General features: G+C 39.4%; 1 protein-coding gene across 1 annotated transcript in view; it reads left to right on the top strand.

Moving 5' to 3' along the window:
- sorcs3 (sortilin related VPS10 domain containing receptor 3) overlaps positions 1 to 22,209 on the top strand; it is a 463,686-nt gene that overhangs the window by 162,550 nt on the left and 278,927 nt on the right. The window contains exon 2 of the mRNA XM_041785632.1: positions 17,914 to 17,981. Coding sequence (XP_041641566.1) covers positions 17,914 to 17,981 — 68 coding nt within the window. The remainder of the gene's footprint in view (positions 1 to 17,913; positions 17,982 to 22,209) is intronic.

The following is a 22,209-nucleotide window of genomic DNA, read 5'->3' as shown; positions in this document are numbered from 1 at the left end:
CAAAGGCTCTGCCCTTTCTCAAACACTGTCTATGGAAGGTTTACCAGATGGATGTGTGAAACTAATCCATCTGGTGTGTCAGGTTAGTAAATTGGAGGAAGTAGGAGAAAAACGTATGCTGAAAAAAAGGCTTTTTAACTTTCCCAGATGTTGTCTGATATGATAAGAAGTGTCAAAGTCAACAACTTTTGAGTCACAAATTGTAGCCTCTTGCTTTTTATCTTCTTGCAGCTAGCCATTGTGCCATCCCAATGGCATTATCCATGCCTATAAATTCCTTACAGAAGCTTTTCCAGTGAGCCTGAAACTTGGGTGACATTCTGGGAACTTTAAAGATTTAATCCACACAAGTAAATGTGATATTGAATGTCTTTCTTATTGATTTTTTTTAATCCTTTTTTGATTGTTTCTGATGCTAGCAGCTAATGCCAAATGCCATATTGTTCTCTCAGAATTTTTTATGAGGGGCTATCAACCAGTGGCAAGCAGTTCATCATAGTGTGTTAACCTGTGCATGCCTTCACACTTCAGTCATTTTCAACCTTTTTGTCCTTGCAGGCCCCTATATCTTTATCTCAACATGAGACCCCTAATGACCCACATGAAAGAAAAATAGATACCATGCTGTCAGACACCAAGATTTCACACAAAGAGATCCGTCTACACATGCTTTTCTGACTCTCTAGTTTGGATCCAGATCAGACTGGGTCCTTCTTTGTGGAGTTGGCATGTGTTCTGTGCATGCTCAGGTTGTCCTAGGGTACTCCAGGTTCCTCCCACAGACCAAATATGTGCTCACTGGACTCTGAATTACCTGCAGGCGTTAGTGTGAGCTTGCCAGATGGTTTGTCTTTACATGTCAGCCCTGTGATTGACTGGCAACCAGTCCAGGGTGTACCCCATCTTTCATTCAATGACAGCTGATTGACTCCAGCACCCCATGACTCCAAACAGCATGATTAGTGTAGAAAATGGTTGGATGGACGTTAAGAGTAACCCAGGTTCACCTTAGTGGATATATATTTGTATGTTGAACTAAAAAAACTCACTAGATGTCCTAGATATCAGCAATTTGAGTAAACCTGAGCTTGTTAACTCACCAGGAGGCCGACATGTTTTGGTCCGCACTGGTACTGTGATTGGCCAGAGTGCTCTTCGCCATTACAATGCCTTAACTGCATGCAAAAAGTCTGAACTCTTGATTGAAACACACGACTGGAAGAATTATAATGCCTGAACCTCCTCTGGCTATCACACAAGATCTGAAGATGCACAGTTAAGTGGAGCTGTGGTGCTACAAGTGCCTAAGATCCAGTCGGTGACGCTTGCCAGTCTGCTTGCTCTAATTGGCTGCTGTGGGTATTTAGCTGGAGGCATTCAAGTCTGGAAATGGGAATTTCAGTCATTTGATATTTATCATTCTTCATCAGGGAGGCTCTTGTCTAGTGTGTTGCAAGCCTAAGGCTTTTAAATACTAAGTGAGAATTATCTAGAAGATTTAGGGATCTTTTCCCACTTGTGTGAGCATAACAGGCAGATTTGACATGCTATCACCTTTAAAGGTTGTCTGGATGAATATGTAAGCAAAAAAAAAAAAAAGTAAGGTTACTTAGCAGCTGTCTCTATTGTTACAAAAACAATCTTCCCTCCTGTGGCTGCAAAGGAGGCAGATGAAAGACAGGTGTGGGCAAGAAAAGCCAAACAGCAGTCTAAAATAGACCAAAGGGCTCATTAAGACGGAGGCAAACTGGAAAGTATTGTCTCTTTTCTGTGTTTTTGTCGCTAACAGTCACTTTTTAAAAGAGTAATTTAAGTCTTCGTTCATGTAGAAAGACACTGATTAGTGCAGCAGGTACAAAGTAGCAGCTCTCAGAGTAACAATGAGTCTATCTATAACAGAGATGTAACACTTAATGTCCAATGAAACCATCCACCGTCCAGAAAAATCCCTTCAGATGTTGAAGGTTGGTCTCTGGATTTTATGTCAACTCTTACTTCCAGTGTTGCACCAAATATTAATTTAAATCTTTCCAGATTTTTCAAAGGTGAAACCTTCCACAACCCGTACGGTCTGGTCACACTAGAAATTTTATGAAGCCGTAAGATGTTTTTGTCTTTTGGATGAATTTCCAATAATTAGGGAGAAAACTAGTTAAAAGTGGCGCTACCTTCCCACTACACACTGCAAGCAATCTTTGCAAGCTGCTTGCAATGCAAACCTGTAAAGCAACATTTTTAAACAGCTTTTCTCCCTCATTATCAGGCCATCCATAAATGAGTGCATAACAGAGTGCAACGATTTGCAAATTTTGGGAACCTATATTGTATTCATAATAGCATAAACAACATATCAGATGTTGAAATGGAGATATTTTACAATTGCATGAAAAAATATTTGCTCATTAGGAATCTAATGGCAGCAACACATCCCAAAAAAGTAGGGACAGAGCCATGTTTACCATTGTGTTGCATCCTGTCTTCTTTTGACAACAGTCTGTAAATATCTGGGAAGCAAGGAGATCAGTTGCTGGAGTTTTTTGGAGAGGAATGTTTTCCCATTCTTGTCTGATGTAGGATTCTAGCAGCTCAACAGTTTTGAGTATTCGTTGCAGGGTTTTTTTGTTTTATGATGCATCAGATGTTTTTTATTGGTGAAAGGTCTGGACTACAGGCAGGTCAGTTCAGCACCCAGACTCTTCTACTCAGAAGCCATGCTATTGTACTGAATTCGGCTTGTGGTTTAGCATCATCTTGCTGAAATATGCAAGACCTCCCCTGAAAGAGACATCTGAATGGGAGGATATGTTGCTCTTAAACATCTATATATTGTTTGGCATTGATAGTGCCTTTCCAGATGTGTAAGCTGCCCATGCCATAGGCATTCATGTAATCACATACCATCAGAGATGCAGGCTTTTGAACTGTGCACTGATAAAAAGCTGGATGGTCCCTCTCCTCTTCAGTCCACAGGACAGTGCATCCGTGGTCAACAAAATTAATTGCAAATTTTCATGCATGTGACCGCAGAACAGTTTTCCATTTTACTTTGGTCCATTTTACTGAGCTTTGGCTCAGAGAAGACGTGGGCGTCTCTGAATTGTGTTCACATGTGGCTTATTCTTTGCTCGATACAGCTTAACATGCATTTTTGGATGGCACGGCGAACTGTGTTGACAAACAATGATGTGTGAAAAGTGTTCCTGAGCCCATGCAAGGATTTCCTAACCTGACATGCCAGATGGATTTGTTTCACATATCCATCTGGGAAAGCCTCAATAGGAAATGTTTGAGAAAAGGCAGAGGATTTGAAAAAAACTCGGAGTGTGATTGGATGAACGTTTTGTGTATCACATCTCTACGGGCCAATAAGAGCATCAAAAAAAACCCATGACGTAGCTGCTATTGAGCTGCGCATGCGCAGCTAGTGAGGAATAACATGAAACATGGCAACTATAGACATGTCAGTACTCGACTTTTGTCGTTTTTGTTCTTCTTTTAACAAAGAAATGTTGTCAAGTTCTGATAAAACTGGCACTTAAGCAGCATCCATGCTAATCTCTTCCTCCATAACTGCAACAGCTTATGGTGCTTCTTGTTTACATCACGACTTCGCCACACCTAAAAGTACTGCCCTTCGTTGCTGATTGGTCCTGTCACTTTCTAAACCCAAACGGTTCAGATGGGAGCTTTGCGAGATGGATTCGCCAGTGAAAAACAAGGAAACGGGCGTATCCATCTGCCTTGCAAGGTTAGGGATTTCCAGTACAAAGTAATGTCTGTTTTTAATGCAATGTCATCTGATGGCCTAAAGATAACAAGCATCACAAGCATCATTGACCTTTGACCTTGTATATTAAGCAGAGAGATTTCTCCAGATTCTGTAAACCTTTTACTGTAGATGGTGGGATGTTCCAAGTCTTAGCAAATGTATGCAGTTTTTGCAGAATCTCTGCCCGTCTTTACTTTCTGGAGACTCTCTCTCTCTAAAATGCTCCTTTTGTACCCAGTCTTGGTTCTGACATGTTGCCAGTTAACCTTATTGGCTATTTTTCATTGATACTACTTAGTTTTCCAGCCTTTTTTTTTTTCCCGTTCTCTGCTTTTTTGAGATATGTTGTTGCCATAAAATTTAGAATGAGCTAATATTGTTCATGAAATGGTAAAATATCTCAGTTTCAACATCTTATGCAATGTTTCTATTCTACTGTGGATAAAATATGGGTTTAGGAGATGTGCAAATCATTGCATTCTGTTTTTATATACATTTTACAGTGTCCCAACTTTTATGGAATTGGGATGCTGTATCTTCATGTTTCTCAGGTGGGGATTGTGTAGTTATAGGTTTGCTTGTTCATGCTGAAACTGAACAATTCCTTCATTTCAAAACAAAGGTAATCAGGGATTTTCTCAGTATAATAGATGAAATGTAACTGCAATGCTTATCCACCTAAAAAGTCAAACGTACAGAATTTTTGGACAAGATAAAGGAAGAAAAAAGTCTGGGAGACATGGGGGAGCAGCGTTACCAAGAGATAAACAGAGTAAAAGTGACAGTGTGAAGGTGAGGAGCAGAGGTTGGGACACATTAGGAAGACAATATGAGAAACAACTGAGAGAATAAAGATAAGAAGAAGGCATGAAGATAAACTAAGGGGGAGCGAGACAAAAGGAAGACGGAAAAAAAAGACAAGCCCAGATAAACAGAGATAAAGTGGATTAAGTCTGGAGGAACACTCTGAGTCGGTAAGGTAATGGTTGGGTGAGATGTGGCCGACGAGAAAGAGGGAACTGGGGAACGACAGACAAATGACGGATGCAATAAATGAGAGAAACTCCACTCCGGGGAGAAATAGAGGAGGAGGAAGAAGAAATAAAAAAAAAGGAGCAAGTGATTCAGATACAGAGAGATGAAGACAGAGAGCGTGAGAATGGAGCAGCAGAGTGACAGAGAGAGGAGGAGAAGGAGGATGCTGCGAGGAAGCCGAGTGAGTGATGTCCAGAAGGAGCACAGTACCGCGGCCTTCTCCCTGGTGTGGCCTTGTTGGGAATACAACACGCCAACTGCTATAACAAACCCTGGTGGACTGCATTTACACACGCAAACACTACTCATTTTACATCTTACCTCTCTTCCCATCATCCACAAACGGCCTGCATGGACATATGAAGGAGGCATTCAGCACACTCTATCATGGCAAACAACACACAAAGCTCCCATGTAATCCTCTTCTTCTCCAAAGAATGATCTCAGAAGCTGAAGTGGAGGCTAGACAATGAGGATAGAGACTAATGGCTTAATGCTGTCATTTAAGGTTACTTCTATGGAGAAAATGCACTGTATGAGACACTGATGGCTCCTTACAAAGGACAGATGGTTGAGCAAAGAGTGGAGAGATATCACCACACAAAGGTTACATTAATGAGAAGAACGATGGAATGATGGAGATTCAATCTTCCATCCTCAATGACGGAGGACTGAAGAGTTTGGATATCTATAAAAGGGGGGATTTTGCTTTTGCTTTGAAAAGTCTAGTCTGTTCAGCCTGATATGATTATTGAATATGTATTTTGTCTTATCATTGCCATGGCGAGTAGAGTTTGTTGCCATAACAACAAAAACAGGTTACAACTGATGCCTCTTCTGCAGCCTGAAACACACTTACTGATCAAACAAAAAGATTCTTAAACCTCCTGAGACCCTGCATGTACATCTGAAGACTTTACATTTAGGTTTCTTACAACTTAGTTATAATTCATGCTATTCGTTTTTTTATCAGAGAGATACTTGTCTGGAATGTCCAAAGAAGTTAAAGCAATCTGCTTTGAATGTTGAAAAATTCACTTTAAATTTTCAGGAAATTTTCTTTAAAAAACAGTGATTTACTTAACTGGGAATTTGGGAAAAAATTTGCAACATTTTGGGAAGAAAGGGAAATATCTTCTGAAAAATCTTGGCTTTTTTAATGGAAAGTTGATGAAGCTTGTTAAAATGGTTGGAAAATTTATTCTGTCATTTAATTGGCATTATGGGAAAAATTATTTGTAAAATGTTTGGAATTTGATTAAAATTCTTGAAAGGAATTTGCTTTGAAATTCTGTGAAATATGCTTTTATTTATTTAATTTTTTGGGGGGGGGAATTTTCCTGATTTTTATTGGAAATTTTAGGTATGTTGTTACCATTAATTTGTGAAAGGATGTGGATTTTACAGGATTTTGCTTGGAATTACTTTGAAATCTAGGGATTTTTTGATACATTTTCAGAAATATTTTCAAAGTTTTGGCAAAATTTGCTCAGAAATTTTTAAGATGCTTTTATGGAAATTGGGGATTTTTTTTTTTTTTTTTTTTTTTTTTTTCTGGAAACCGATTAGAAATTCTAGATAGGATTTCCTCTGAAATTGTCCTGGTCCAGTTTCAGTGTGCCTTACACCACCCCATTTGACATTTGGCATTGGACTTGCTGATGTGAGGTTTGCACTCAGCAAAGCACTGGCGACTTTATGACATTCAACATTTACTTTAGCAGTCATTACTTTTTTATGAGGTCTTCTGCTTAATGGCTGAGTTGCTGTTGTTCCTAAATGCTCTGATTTTCTAATAATATCACTTAGAGTTGATTGTGGGATATGAAATACTGACATATGACATTTTTGTTTAATTGAAAACTGTGGCATCCATCACAGTACCATGGCAGGGCAGTGCATCTCATCATAACCCTTATATATGGATATAACCAACTTTTTAGATAGAGAACTGGGTATTAAAAAGCACAAATTCCACACTAAACTTTACATTTTCTCTCATAAGCTCTGTGTGATCCCTTCATCCTACCCATTCTTGTCACTGCCATTACTGTTGCCAGCAATCATAGATCTTAAATAATTTAATGACTAAAAGAATGGTAATAATGTAATTTTTCATTTGTTTCACAATCAGTTACTCTTTGTGATTGATTGTAGGGAAAATATTGAGTTGTGCAGCCTCAGTCTCCAGAAAATGTGTATTTGTTGTTGAGGTTTTCAGTGAGAGTATTCATTATCCTGTTGACTCATGCTTTGGTGGAAGCTCTTGACGCCCAGCCCTGTTTGTTTGTAGCAGGAAAACAAAAGAACAGATGATGGTTGCTTTTCTTATGTCAGATGGATCCTATTGTTGTCAGCCTCTTTATTTCACCTCTTTCTCTTATCCCTTACAATTATTGAAAAAACTCTGTGTATTCATCCACTTACCATCAAATAAACAGCTTTTTCCCCAATAGTCATGCCAGATTGTGTGAAAGGATTCAGCGTCTTTCCGCCTTGCCTTGCTGTTAACTGGTTGCTCTGTTGCCACCAGTTGACAATGTGTCTCATAAACAGCTCTCGCCAATTGACAGAGTAATTGCTCAGCTGTTGACATGCTACTGAGAGGCTTAATCACTTCTAGATAATGATCAGTTCCAGCTGCCATTTTTGTGTTGACTGGCCTGACGTTTGTTTGCACACCGCTAAAAGCTTGCTGCCAGTTGTGTATGAGACAGTCAATAATAGAGTACCAGGACATTTTGCAATCAAAGGCAGAGACAACACTTTTGTTCAGAAAGGAGTGTTCAAAGCAGATGTCTTTGGGTGTTTTTTTTTTTTTGTGTGTGTGTGGGAGAAATTCAAATCATCTCCATATGCTTCAGATGTGGATTCAACTCTGAGTCTTTAGAGTCGCTTTGATGGTTGACTTTGAGGCCCATAGGATGAGTCACAAAGTTTGTTTGCAAAACTCAGGGAGAGAAAACCCCCGTGTCACGTACATGCAATGCATTTGTGCAGGGAAAATGGAGCAAGAAAAGAGTAATAAATAGGTGTGTGCACTCAGGAACCAATCAGGATGGGGGAGGGGAGAGGCAGACCAGCAATACCTGTTGCTTATATGATTTTACATTCAGATGGGTAGTGCTGTAAAAAAGTATTTGGCTCCTTCCTAATTTCTCATTTTTTTTGCATATTTGTCATACTTTAATGTTTAATGGCCACATACAAAAACTCATGGCCTCCGATACCTAAGAACTGGTTGTGCCATCCTTGGCAGCATCAATTGCAGGCAAGCGTTTGGAACAACTGGCAAAGAGTTCTTCACATCACTGCATAACTAAAGTACTCCTGAGCTTCAGGTCACAAACTGATGGCTCCTTCAGGGTTTTCTGGTAGACCCCATTAATCATGGTTCCATCAATCACAGCAAGCAGCAAAGGAGACCTAGACCATCACACTGACAGCACCATGTTAGCCTGTCAGAATCAGAATCCGCATCAGAATCTCTTTATTGTCTCATGAAGGGAAATTAGTTTTGCAGCAGGGGCACTCAAAAGACAAGGTACACAATGACAACATCAGCAGAAAGTCTAAAAGTCGGACAAATTTAAAAAAACAACACAATATAAGAAACACCATACACGTACACAAAATCACTGAAGTTTAGTCTAGAGCTCATACCAAAAATGGAAAATAACTATCAAGTATTGCAAAAAAGTGCCTTGTGTGGATGTGCAAATGAGCAATAATAGTGCAAGAAGAACAGGAGCAACCTTAGGGCTAATTGCCATTAAGTAAATAAATTGCACTGGGGATAAAAGAGACCTGAAGTCTTTTAGTCGTCCTCATAGGAACCCTAAAACGACGGCCTGAGGGCAAAAGCTCAAACTTGTTTCCAAGTGGATGATTAGGACAATCCAGAATAGCATTAGCCTTCCTCAGGACCTGTCTGTTATGCATAGACATTACCCCAGCCTGCTGACTTCCTGAGATTTTTCCAGCAGTTTTAACAAGACTAGTGAGACGGTTCTTATTGGACAGGTTCAGGTTTCCAAACCATGCAACAATACACAAGGTTAAAACAGATTCAATAAAAGTTCTTTAAAAGAGAGTCATCATCTCAGTAGAAACATGGAAGGTTCTCATTTTCCTCAAAAAGAACAATCTTTGCTGAACCTTCTTGGAGGTAGCATCAACATGGGGTTCAAAACACAGTTTGTTTCATACTGTTGATATGAAGCTCGTTTTATGAAAATGCTGTAAGTTTATAGTCAGATATAACAACTGTTGTCTTGTCAGTCATTAGAATATTTTCCCAAATGTCTTGGGGGATCATCAGGATGCAAGACAAACCTGTAATTTTCGGTCAGCAGCAGTTTTGGCTTTGGAACTCCCCCGTGGATGCCGTTTTTGCCCAGCGTCTTTCTTCTTGTCGAATCATGAACTCTGACCTTAACTGAGTCAAGTTAGGCTTGCATGTCTTTAGACATTGTTCTGGGTTATTTTAGGACCTCCTCAATGAGTCGTTGATGCACTCTTGAATTACTTTTGGTAAGCCGGCCACTCCTGGGAAGGTTCACCACTGTTCATAGTTTTCTCCATTTGTAGATAATGGCTCTCACTGTGGCTTTTTGTGATCTTTTTGCCTACTTCACTTTGTCAGACAGGTTCTATATATAATAATAAGAGATTTCTTAAATCAACATGTCTTGCAGCATGAAGGACTGCATGTGACTATTGAAACTGAACTCAGCTTTCAAAAAACGTGGTTAATCACAGTCGATTAATAATTCATCAACGGGTCAGTTACTTTTTCACATAGGGCCAGGTACATTTGGATGTTTTTTTTCCCTTGGTAAATCAAATCATCATTTAAAAGATGCAATTTATATTATCCCTGGTTATTTTTGTCTAATATTCATATCAGGTTGATGATCTGAATCGCTTTAGTGTGACTATTCTACAAAAAAATAAAATAAAAAATGAATCAGAAAAGCGGCAAATAGTTTTTTATGGCACTGCAATTATCTCTGCCTTTTGCAATGAGTAGGTTGTGTTGTTTGTGCTATTTGATGATAGCTTGTTGACTCAAGAGTTAAATTTGAGGATTGAAATCAATTATGTTACAATGTTACAATGTTACAATGTCATTTAGCAGACGCTTTTCTCCAAAGCGACGTACATTTGAGAGCAAGAACAACACAAGCAATGATCTAGACAAGAAGAAACAACATCAGTAAGTGCCATCAAGTGCTTCAGGTTCAATTGGACGCAAGTGCTGCCGTGTAGAGTTTAAGGCAGAGTACCTAAAATATACGTTGTTTATGTAGTTTTTTTTTTTGTTTGGTTTTTTTTTTTTTGTTTTTTTTTGTTTTTTTTTTTTTTTGTTTTTAGACAGCAACAATGAATCAAGGAAAATGTGGGATCACTAATTGCCATTCATTAGGCTTCACAACAACTATTTACCAAGTACCAAGTGCTGGATCATTCCCAAAGAGCTGGGCAAAGAAATCCCAGAAGTAAAACTAAGAGAAACTGATTTAGTTGGAAAATGAAAAGAAACTTGAATACAGATTTTTTTTTTTTTTACCTTATTCAAAATATGAATCAAAGCCAACCACCTTGGACAGAGTCAACATTGGCTTAGCTTTGGCTTTTTAAATTATCAGATCTTTCACCATGAAAAAAAAACCATTTCACTGCATTTGGCTACATGAAAAAGAGGATTATAATGTCCTTGCCGAGCCGATCTTTTCCCACCATCTTTAACTGAAGGTGAAAACTCTTCACATCATCACTGATAAACTGCAAAACGAAAACAGAAAAAAATCCTCGAGCACTTTCATTACAAAGCTACAAGGGAACGAAATCCAAAATTTAATTTGGCACTCTGACTTGGGTTGAGGACAGAAGGACATTTAGCTCTGCTAATCATATGTTTTCTGGTTAATTGCAGAAGCAAAGAGGTTAATGTAGGTGCAATGTGACTGACACTTTGATTAAATAATTAAAGGCAACTGAGCTTTTAGATGAAGTTTTTTTTTTTTTTTTTTTTTTTTCTTTTTAATGTGTGCTGCAGTTTTGTCCTTCAGTTGCACCTGTCTGCAAAACAAAAGAAAATAAAATTCAAGGGCAAGGATTTAAATAAACAGGAAGAGTATCTGTGATGTGGTTCCTGAAACTGTGAGAAATTCATCCGAGGTCACAAAGACAGCTTTAATGCATTCAATCTTAATTAGAGAGTCTTTGAAGGATGATGAAAAGATAGTTTTCAGATGCACGTTAAGACCCTCTTGAGAAGCACGACACATCTCTAACAGCTGAAAGACGTGTTAGTATGGAGGTCTGGCCAGCCACCATACAAACAAGTGTAATACTTAAGTAGATACTACATGCTTTAAATCAGTGTTACTCACCCCTGCTCAACCAAAGAGCCAAAGGTATTGAAAAATTCCTTTGCAAGAGCCACAATCTAAGTGGTGAAAAGTGGCAAAAACGGCTTGAAGTAGCAATAAATATAGGTGTAAGATAGCAAAAATGATGAAAAAACAGCAAAAATGGGGAGAAAAGAGTCAGAAAGTAGCAAAAATGGGTGAGAAGTTACCAAAGTATGAGTTACAGGTGGCAAAAAAATGGTCCAATAGTGGCAAAAACATGAAAAAAAAAAAAAAAAAAAAAAAAAAAAGAGTTAAAAGTGTCTAAAATGGAAAAAAGCAGTTAAGATTGACAAAACTGCATGGGCAAAAAGTAAGAAACAAGTTGTATTTAAAGGCCAAAGGTAGCTTGAATGGGTGAAAAGTGGCAAAAATGATAAAAAAAAAAGGGCAAAGAAATTTCCCCTTTCCAAGGATTTCTGGGGAAATCAAATTTAAAATTAAGACATAAAAGAGCCACAAATAATCACAAAAGAGCCACATGTTGAGTATCACTGCTTCAAATGATAGAATGTTCTCACATTTAATCGTACAGAAAGTACCACTGCTCAGGCTCTGTCAGGTTGCATAGGGATTGGGCATGAACAGCCCACTTCTAGTCCAACCACAGATTCTCTTCTGGACTGAGGTCTGTGCTTTGACTCAGCCACTCCAGAACATTCCCGTTGTTGTCTTTAAACCAGTGGTTCTCAACCGGTGAGTTGGGACCCAAAAGTGGGTCGCGAAGCGCTTTTCAGTGGGTAGCGGATGTTTGCCTGGGGAAAAAATTCTGCCAAATTATCTTTGAGACTCTATAAAACATGCCCGTTTTGTCCTGTTTCATTGTTTTGGTACATTGTACTGTCATAGGCCCATGCTCTACTATTTTTTCATTAAATATATCTGATAGACCAAAAAGATCTCCAAAATTTGGGTCACAGTTCTCCTTGATGAGTTGATGGTGGGTCCCATGACTCAACCAGTTGAGAACCACTGCTTTAAACCATTTCTGTGAAGCTTTCCTCTGTATGCTCATTGTCTTACAGGAAAATAAATCTTCTCCCAAGCTGCAGTTCTCTTGCAGACTGAATAAGATTGTCCTCAAGGATTTCCTCTAAATTTTGCCACATTCATTTCGACCTCTACCTTCACAAGCCTTACAGGGCCGGCGGCCAAGAAGCATCCCCACAGCATGATGCTGCCACCACCTTGGGGATGGTTTGGTTGTGGTGATGTGCAGTGTTTAGCATCTTGTCTGATGGCTAAAAAGCTCCATTTTAGTCTCCTCAGACCAAAGAGCTTCCTTCCACTTGACCATGGAGTCTCCTAAATGCTTTTTTGGCAAACTCTAATTTTCTACAGTGGCTTTCTCTTTGCCACTTTCACATAAAACTTTGAAGAACCCAGGCAACAGCTGTTGTAGTTGATTCATTCCAATCTCAGCTGCTGAAGCTTGTAACTCCTTCAGAGCAGTCATAGGTGGTTTCGTGGCCTCTCTCACTGGTGTTTCACTGAATTGAGGCAGATTCACATATTTGCTATATTCCTCCTATGTTGTCCCATCCTTGTTGTGTAATGCCTTGGATTTTTTTTAATCCATCACCAGACCTAGACTTTTCAATAACCTTTTCTCTTTGTTGCTTGGTGTGTTCTTTTGTCTTCATGGTGTAATGGTAACCAGGAATACTGATTAACTAGTGATTGGACCTTTCAGATCCAGGTGTCTTTTATTTCACAATCACTTGAGTCACATTTATTTTACCTCAAACATTTTTAAATATAATTGACATTACTTTGTAGAAATATAATTTGGCTTTAAAAAGCCAAATATATTGAACAAGATTGAATTATTTAATCAATAAAGAGGTAAAACATTCAAAGAGGTGAATACTTTTTGTCAGCACTGTATATTTGATATCCACTATTGGTGACTGCCTTTTTAATTTTCATTTGGAGCAGCGCTGCATCCACTCAAGAACTATCTCAGTGTATTTTTTCCTCTTTGAGTCTAAAGAGTGATTATGGTTTAGTTAAATTTGGATATCACTGATATATTGCCACTTCTCTTTTCACTCTAATGTGCCTTTTGTGTTTGCACACAGCCCATCCTGTCACAAAAATAGGCACATGATCAGTGATCATGATCATCATCTAGATCATTGATCTAGTAACAACACCTGCAGCTGCATGGCAAGAATCAATTTTCATCATATCCAGCACTGCCCCTTCCTGGCACTGTACTCCTTCTCGGCCTAAACCATATGCTCATAGTCTTAGCATGAGGATCCCTCGGGCGTGTGGCACATCTTCCCCACAAGAGTTATCCAAGGGTCCCTCGTGAGCGGCTAGCTTGCTCAGAGGGCTTTTTGGGACAGTGCAGCTCAGCCAGGGGTGGAAAGGTCTCAGAAGTCTGCCGGCCTCAAAGCTTCAAGAGGACATGAGCACTCGGCGAGGTCGAGGGTTCCAGGGCACGGCTTCTTTTTCAAACTGTACAGAGACTCAGTTTCTCCTCATGTAGCCCTGACTGCTGATCCCCGTCAGAGGAGACACAGCCACACCTCCCAGCCCCCCCACTCCCTCCCCTCCCAGCCATGTGATTCAAGTCAGGCTTGTCAGGATGCTTTAAACAAGCTTGTTTCAGGGAAGGAAATACTAACAAGTGATGCTAATGAGGACAAGCAGCGGTCATTTTTGCAGGGAAGGAAAAAGTAACCCAAACAACACGTGGACTGACAGATGAAAATAGCATCTATTATGTAAAAGGATTTTTCCCTCGCTGAGGTCAGGTCAAGTGTGCGATAAATGCTTAATAATTGTGTGTGCACACTTATTTCACATTTGGTTGACTCATTTTTTCATGCGTCAATGACTTCATTCTGTTACCAGAGGCACATATCAGTTATGGATTTTACCAGATGGTTGAGTGTATTAAAGGATGTTTGTTTTTTCTTCTAATTAAGCTTATCACCTCTCCTCTTCACACTAGTTCACTTCTTGAGCTGTCCCTTTGCACTCGAGTTGTTCTCCTCTCCACTTTTTAGAGGAGAATCACAGCTGACCACTGATCCTGTCACAGCCGGCTCGGCCTTCATGTCTTGTGCTTCGCTCGGAGAACTTCACAGAGCTTATCAAAGTTCCCTGCCTGCTGATTATCTTTCAAAAAGAGCAGAGAGACCAAAGCTGTGAATGCTGAGTCTGTTGGATCAGACTTCTCCACAGGGGCGAAGATAGCAGCATGCTCCATCACTACAAAAAGTTTCAAAGTGACATACATAGTGATGGTTACAGTCTGTTAATTATAGAAAGAATTTGCTCCAACATGCTCATCTATTAACAGTAGCAGCTTCATGAAAAAGACCTACAGATTTGGAGGAGAATTAAGTTTACAGCACACCAATTTTTTGTTATGTGCTTTCAGAAGGAGAAGTATCTCGTGATTTTCAGTCCTGATTTATAATTTAAATATGTGCTTCACTGCTACATCTAAGTGGTCAAAAATTATGGCTTACAGGCAGGAGACAGCTTTATTTATTTATTTATTTTCTGTTAAATACATTGTTTAACACTGACATGCATAATCATACACACAGGAGGGCAAGTACAAAATGACTCAATGAAGTCCAATGAAGTTCAGTTGGTGTGGTCACATATTATGAAAAATACACTTTTTCAGGCTTTTCTAACATATATTTGGGTCCCCCCCAAAGAATTGGAAAAATCCATTCTCTCCCCGTATCTTTTTCTAACCTTGCAAAGCAGATGGATACCCCTGTTTCCTTGTTTCTCACTGGCGAATCCATCTGGCAAAGATCCCATCTGAACCGTTTGGGCCCAGTTAGAAAGTGAAAGGACCAATCTGCGACAAGGGGCAGTACTTTCAGGTGCAGCAGAGTCGTGACATAAACAAGCAGCAGCAAGAGCTGGTGCAGTTATGGAGGAAGAGGTTTGCGTGGATGCTGCTAAAGTGCCAGTTTTATCAGAACTTGAAACCATTTCTTCGTTAAAAGAAGAACAAAGAACAGCAGTGAGCTGTTTACTTTTCAAAAACGACAAAAGTCGAGTACTTACATGTCTATAGTTGCCATGTTTCGCGTTATTCCTCAGTAGCTGCGCAAGCGCAGCTCTGATTGGCCTGTAGAGATGTGACAGACAGAACATTCACCCTCACACTCCGAGTTTCATTCCAAGCCCCTGCCTTTTCTCAAACGTTTCCCAGTATCAGGTTAATCTTTTTCCACATTTCTGAAAATGTGTGCTGAAACAAGCCGTTGTCAGATTTTCCCCTTATGATGTAATGTGGGGATTTAGACCCGCCCCCCAGGTTCAGTTGGCTCTACCTGCTTGGAAGAAAGTTCCGCCGAACTTTCCTAAGTTCCAAGAGTGCCATATCCATTTCCTGAGAGGGGCGGAGTCAGACAGCCCATTAACATTTAGAGCCACAGACATAGAAACAGCTCGTTCTGAGCAGGGCTGAAACAGGGTTGATTTAGATATGCAAAAAAGGGGGTGAAATATGTGACCTTTAATGCAAGAGAATCGTAAAAAAAACAAACCAAAAAAAAAAAAAAAACCCTGGTATTTATTTTACTTTTAATTTGTAATTTGTAGTGTCATGAGACTGAGTGAATAAATGCTATCATTGTGTAAGATAGTTAGGAACTTCTGCTAGATTGGGAGTAACTATACTAGCTTTACCAAGGTTAAAGAAAAAAGTTAACTGCTTAAAATTTCAATATTGAAGCAAGCAGGGTCCTTTTTTCGCAAAAGGGAGCAGGATGATACTACAGTGAGTAGTATCAAGCTGCAGCCCTGCTATGTGAGCTGAACCTTGCAAAGCCAGTGGGCTGGCTATATTCAACAGTTGAATTCTAAAATGTTTGTCTTTGGTTAAAGGGTAGTTTGTTTGCAATCATGTGATCCAAAATACCTCATTGGGAGGCAGGAAGTGGGGGGAAGTCATTAGAAATGAATGCGAACAGAGCAAAGTTAGTACTTCACAGGTTTAAATGGACCTCTACTCTGCAGATATCCTCAGAAAATTTCTACATTGATTCAGCACAATCCCCAAACTTAAAAAAAAAAAAAAAGTTAGCTTTTTTCCACAGTTTAACCGATTACCTGGCAGGGAGTGGATCAATATTTCAAATTACTCAGTCCATCAGACCTTCTAGTATCTAGTGTAACCTAGAGACAGATGAAGAGTCTTGAGGAGTCTTATACTGGGATAAGAGGACAGCTGAGTCTCTGTAACATAAAGAAAAAATCCTTATTTAGTCAGAGGCATGCTTTTAAATGAAATGGTGAGGTGCTATCAACTGAATAAACCTTGTGGGATGAGCGACAGGACAAAGATGTGCTGTTTATGAACAAGCCCTATGAACCCGCTCTTGGGAGTCGACTCCAGTTTGAGTGCCGAGCTCTGCCAAAGCTGAACTGTTGTGACACGTAGAGCCGTTTGGGAACCGAACTACCAGCTCTACTGAACTGAACCAAATAGTCTGAATCTTTTTATAGACTGATTTCCCATCACAACAAGAGAGACTGAATGGACATCAGCTGAGGTATTATCAGCAAGATCAGAGGTTAAGGTGCTAAATGTGTTAATGCGTTGGAAACAAATCATACAAAAGCGCTGTGTGACACCGTTAATCTGGGCTTTAGACTGAGGCTTTTTGAATTCTGATTGCTACTTTTTCTCTGTGAGTTATATTTATTTTATTTTTTTCTCAGAATGTCATTTGGGACACAAAAATAGCCTTGAATTAAAAATGTTTATATTTTTCTACTTTGAATGCTTGACATAGGCATTAACAGCTCAAAACATGGCCTTTTGGCAGCCTTTTTCTATGCAGAAATCACTTCTTGCTCCCCAAGTAGTGTTCTCTGCTCCTGACAGCATCATCTGCAAAGAACCTGTGCCAATCAGTGCCATTTAAAGAGAACTAGGCAGTAGCAATAAATGTGGTTTAGCTGTACTTCAAGCCTGTAAACAATGACTGCCAGTGAAGAGATAAGTGTAGATGCAGCTATAGTGGCAGTTTTATCAAAACTGGACAAAATTTCTTTATTAGGAGAAAAGCAACAAATTGCAATGAAAGCTGTTTTTGTACCGGTACCAGCTGGCTTCAACTAGATGTTTGAATGTGGATGCCTACTGCATTGTTTTGTTGCTCTGATCGGCCCTTAATTAATTAATGTGACAGTCTAAATGTTCCTTCAGTCACCATCCAAGATTTTTATAAAAGACACCTTTTGGATGGCAGTGAAATATGTCTCATGCAGATGGATATGTGAAACAGTTTTTCCGGCATGCTGACTTGGGCCTTAAACAAAACATTACTGTGATTAAAATCATCTAGTGCATTTCTTCAGATCTTAATCTCACTGTAATTAACATATTACTACGACAGCCAACAAGACAAATAGTTGCACTTATAGGAGAATTACAGAGACTGTAAAGTTATAAAGTAGATCAGTCAGTAGGGAGAGCCTCTGCCTCTGTCAGCTGTATGCATCTGCAGTCCAGTACAGCTATCCAACCTGCTGATCCTATATTCTATTGATCATCACCTGTAGACCTGATGATATAATCCTAAAACTGGTCAAAGACAGTGATCATGAGCAATAATTAAACTAAGGTGATATTCTTGGTGTTTGATGTCCTTTTAAGAGCGTTCAAAGATTTTCATGATTAAATCTCTCCTCTTTCTACAGGTGATCTTGATCCTGACCAAGCTGTACGACTTCCACATTGGCAGCGTCACTGAGAGCACTCTTTGGAGGTGAGTACACAGGAGCTTTTAACTGCTAAAATATTCATTTGTAGATGATTTTGAAACTCGTAATGCTTCCGGAAATGCCACTGGGCAGAAGTAGCCTGGAATGATGAGCCTGTGATTTTTATTAATGTCTCAGCTAATTGATTAACTAATAGTCTCTCACTGCATTTCATTTGCTTTTTTTTTTGCATATTTGTTGTACTTAAAGTTAAAATTTTAATATTAGACAAAGATTACTTGAATAAATACAAAATTCAGATTTTAAACGATGATTTTATTTATGAAGGAAAAAGCCATCCAAGCCTTCCTGGTCCTACATAAAAAGAAAGTGCTCCCTAAGGCCGGCCACACACTACAGGATTTTAAACCCTATTTGAGGCAAATTTGCCTCCTCTGATGATCGTGGGGGCGTACCCCGAGTGGCGCCTGTTGCAAATGATTATTTGTCTAAATAGTCTGCATGTGTGTGGTGTCAACACAATAATTTTACTGCTCCAAATCGCATTGTATCCTCCCAGACCCTGAATCGTAAATATCAAACATGTTTGATTTTTATGATTCTAGGTCGTAGTGCCTCTGATGAAGTACCCACAACAACCAATGAGAGCGAGCAGATGGGGCAGTGTCACCAGACGGATCATACGTAATTTCACTGCTCATAACCATAAACCCAGGATTTCATCTGCAGTCTTTCCCTTGTTTCATGATTTTTGCTGCACCTGTAACGCTTGCCAGGACAGCCTCTTGTGGAGGGACAGCAAGAGGATATATCGACTGACATCAGTGTTTTTTTATTCTGAAGTCACATGATCACGTGAGGTTGCTTGCAGGTCGACAGGTGTGTGGTCTCCAGTGATCTGACAGTCTAGCTGACTCGTCTAGCGTGTGCGTTTGCAGGATTAAAAATGAAAAATCGTTCAAAGTTATTCTTATGTCTGTGTCTCCCACGTTTTTAAAATCGTTTAAGGTTTAAAAATCATCTAGTGTGTGGCCAGCCTAAGCCTAAAAACAGGTTTTTCCACCCTTAGTGGCAACAACTGCAAGCAAGTGTTTGCTATAATAGCAATGTGTCTTTTACATCACTGTGGAGGAATTTTGCGCCACTATTCTTAGCATGATTGTTAGCAGACACATTGGAGAGATTTCAAGTATGAACAGCCTTTTGAAGGTCATGCCACAGCACTTCAATCAGATGTAAGTCCAGACTTTGACTAGGCCACTCCAAAAACCTTCATTTTGTTTTTTAGAGCCATTCAGAGATTGACATGCTGATGTGTTTCATATCATTGATCTACAGCATAACCCACGTGTGCTTAAGCTTGAGGTCATAAACTAATGGCTGGACATTCTCCTTCGGGATTTCCTGGTAGAGAGCAGAATTCATGGTTCTATGAATCATGGCAAAGGGTGCAGATCCTGAAGCAGCAAAGCAGACACAGACCATCACACTACTACCATCATGTTTGACTGCTGGCATGATGTTCTTTTGATGAAATACTGTTACTTTTGTCTTGTCAATCTACAGAATATTTTCCAAAAGTTTCTGGGATGATCAAGATGTTTTTTTTTTTTTTTTTTTAATCAAATGTGAGACGAGCCTTTTGTTCTTTTTTGTCAGCAGTGCTTTTGGTATTGGAACTCTCCCATGATGCCATTTTTGCCCAGTCTGTTTCATATGATTGAATCATGAACTCCGACCTTGACTGAGTCAAGTGAGGCATGCAGGTTTTTAGATGTTGTTCGGAGTTCTTTTGAAACATCTTGGATGAGTAGAAAAGCAGTTGCATGGAGTGATGCATGGGTTTTGAGAAGTTTAAAAATGCTTTAAAATTGTGTCTCTCTGGTGATCTTCAGTGTGGGGATACACCTTAAAATTTTGAGGAGATCTGAGGCACTCAGAGGGACTGTTGATAACAAGCCTTTATTTCATGAGGGCTGCAGAATCATTAAATCATGCCAACATGTGCCCTGATGAAGGCCCATAAGGCTGAAACATGTTGGCATGTTTTTTCTGATTCTGTAGCCAACAGTCCCTCTGAGTGCCTCAGATCTCCTCAAAACTTTATCTTGAATGAGTCTTTGATACGCTGTTGGAGTCATTTTGGTTGGCCTGCCACTCCTGGGAGGATTCAAACTATTCTCCATTTGTGGTTAATGGGTCTCAACATGGTTCAGTAGAGTCCCAAAGCTTTAGAAATGGCTTTTTAACCTTTTTCCAGATGGATGGATGCCAGTGATTTTGTTTCTGTTCTTGATTTTCTTTAGATTGCGCTATGATGTGTTGCTTTTTGAGATCTTTTAGCGTACTTCACTTTGTCGGACAGGTTCTGTTTGAGGGATTTCTGGATTCAACAGGTCTGGCAGTAATCAGGCCTGGGTGTGGCTTATGAAATTAAACTCAGCTTCCAAAAAAAATGCAGTTAATTAAAGTTAATTCATTATTAAACAAGGGGAGCAATTCCCTATCACAATGGGCCCGGGAGGTTTGGATGGCTTTTTGCCTTAATAAATGAAACCATTGTGTAAAATTTCATTTTGTATTTAAGCTCTGTTATCTTTGTCTAATATCAAAATTTGTTTGATGTTTGATATATTTAATTGTGACAAATATATTTGGAAAAATAAACCAGAAAAGGGTATAAGAATTTTTTATGCCACTGTACACCAGGACTTCTTCATCTTGTTTTTGTTTTGGTTTTTTTTTTCAACTTATTTTGAAAGATGAGCCGCTTCCTCCCTCCTGTGTGCACTTCTTAGTATCCTTTCCCGTATCGGCTCCTCTGCTGCTGTGAACAGTATGTTCTGGTGTCACGCACGGTCAAACAGGGCGCTCAGGATAGAGGCTGCTGTTTGCCATTCTCTTGTTTCTGGCACATTTTCTCATGTCCTTCCCTTCCTCGCTTGTTCTGGGAATAAAATAAATACACATACACATGTGCACACACTCCTGAAACAACATGACTGCTTGTAAAGAGTAAAAACACAATAGCAGAGGGATGGGTAACATATCCCTGATGAGTTGAAACTGCATGTAACCCATTTTCAAATCTAAGAAGATTGTGTTACAGCTAAGAAAGAGCTGCTGGCTGAAGTTGTCGTTCCACTTTACAAAAAATTGACTGTTTTTATCCTAAACTGACAAGTCTGCCTTTGTCTGCTTAGCACTGAAATCAAAGCATGAAAGCTCAAAATTGCAGAGGCTTTCAGTGAAATCTCCGACCTATGATTGTAAACTGCTTCACAACAACTGAATGCTTGACGAGCAAACCAGCACAGAGGCATTGCTTGGTAAAAGCAATTCAAAGAGTGTTGGATTGAATAAAGGCTGGAGAGTTATGAGAAGCTAAATTGTCTTCAGCAGTATTTTTTTTTTTTTTTTCTCAAAGCAATTCAGGGCTTATTCAGAGAGGTAAATTCAACTTAGGGAGGAGACACACATGAGAAAGCAAACCTCTGCTTGTCACTGCTAAGACTGGCTGGACATGAAACCATTTTAAAATTTTGTATGATTTTATAGATGTGGAATACCACAGATACAGGGACACTTTTAAATAACTTTGAACATTTTATCATCCAGCAGCACACAACAGAGATTTAGCCTGACTGCACAACCACACACCTGCTGTTTGTAGTAACGGTTGCATTAACAAATCTCTCAGAAACTCATTGAATAAAATGGGACTCCAGCAGAAAAGCTATTATGAACAATCAACGCTCTCTGTTGGCTATTCGCCCTACTCTAATATGTCTTTCATGAAATATTATACAGGCCCTCGCAGTGTTACCATAATTCCTTACGCTTGTCTTCTTTTTCAATATTCTACTTGGCTCAGGGCACAGTTGTTTTTGTAGGCTGCCATGTTTGTGGGCTGTAAAGGTACCCAACATCCTGTTGGTGATGCTTCCTGGTCTGCTGACTCTTATTGGCTATTGTGGATATGATGTTGGAGGCAGCCCAGAATAAAATCATAAACTTGAAAAAGTTTGAGGGTTTTAACTCAAGATGATGGAGGTTTTGAGTTGCTACACACATGTGCATTATTTTGACAAATAATCTGTTTCATTCAGGAAAACTCTCGTCTTACATATAACCATTTTATTGCAAAATGGATACACGGTTTTACTTAGGGGAGAAGGCTCTGTGTTAGTCATGCAGCATGCTTTGACTTTCCAGGGAGTGCATAGGTAGAAATGGATAGATAAAATCATGATATTGAATATAATGAGATTA

Source organism: Cheilinus undulatus, linkage group 4 (genome assembly GCF_018320785.1).
Source record: "Cheilinus undulatus linkage group 4, ASM1832078v1, whole genome shotgun sequence".
Taxonomy (NCBI): Eukaryota; Metazoa; Chordata; class Actinopteri; order Labriformes; family Labridae; genus Cheilinus; species Cheilinus undulatus.
The sequence above is the reverse complement of the archived record's forward strand: the minus strand, read 5'-3'. Positions and strand labels throughout refer to the sequence as shown.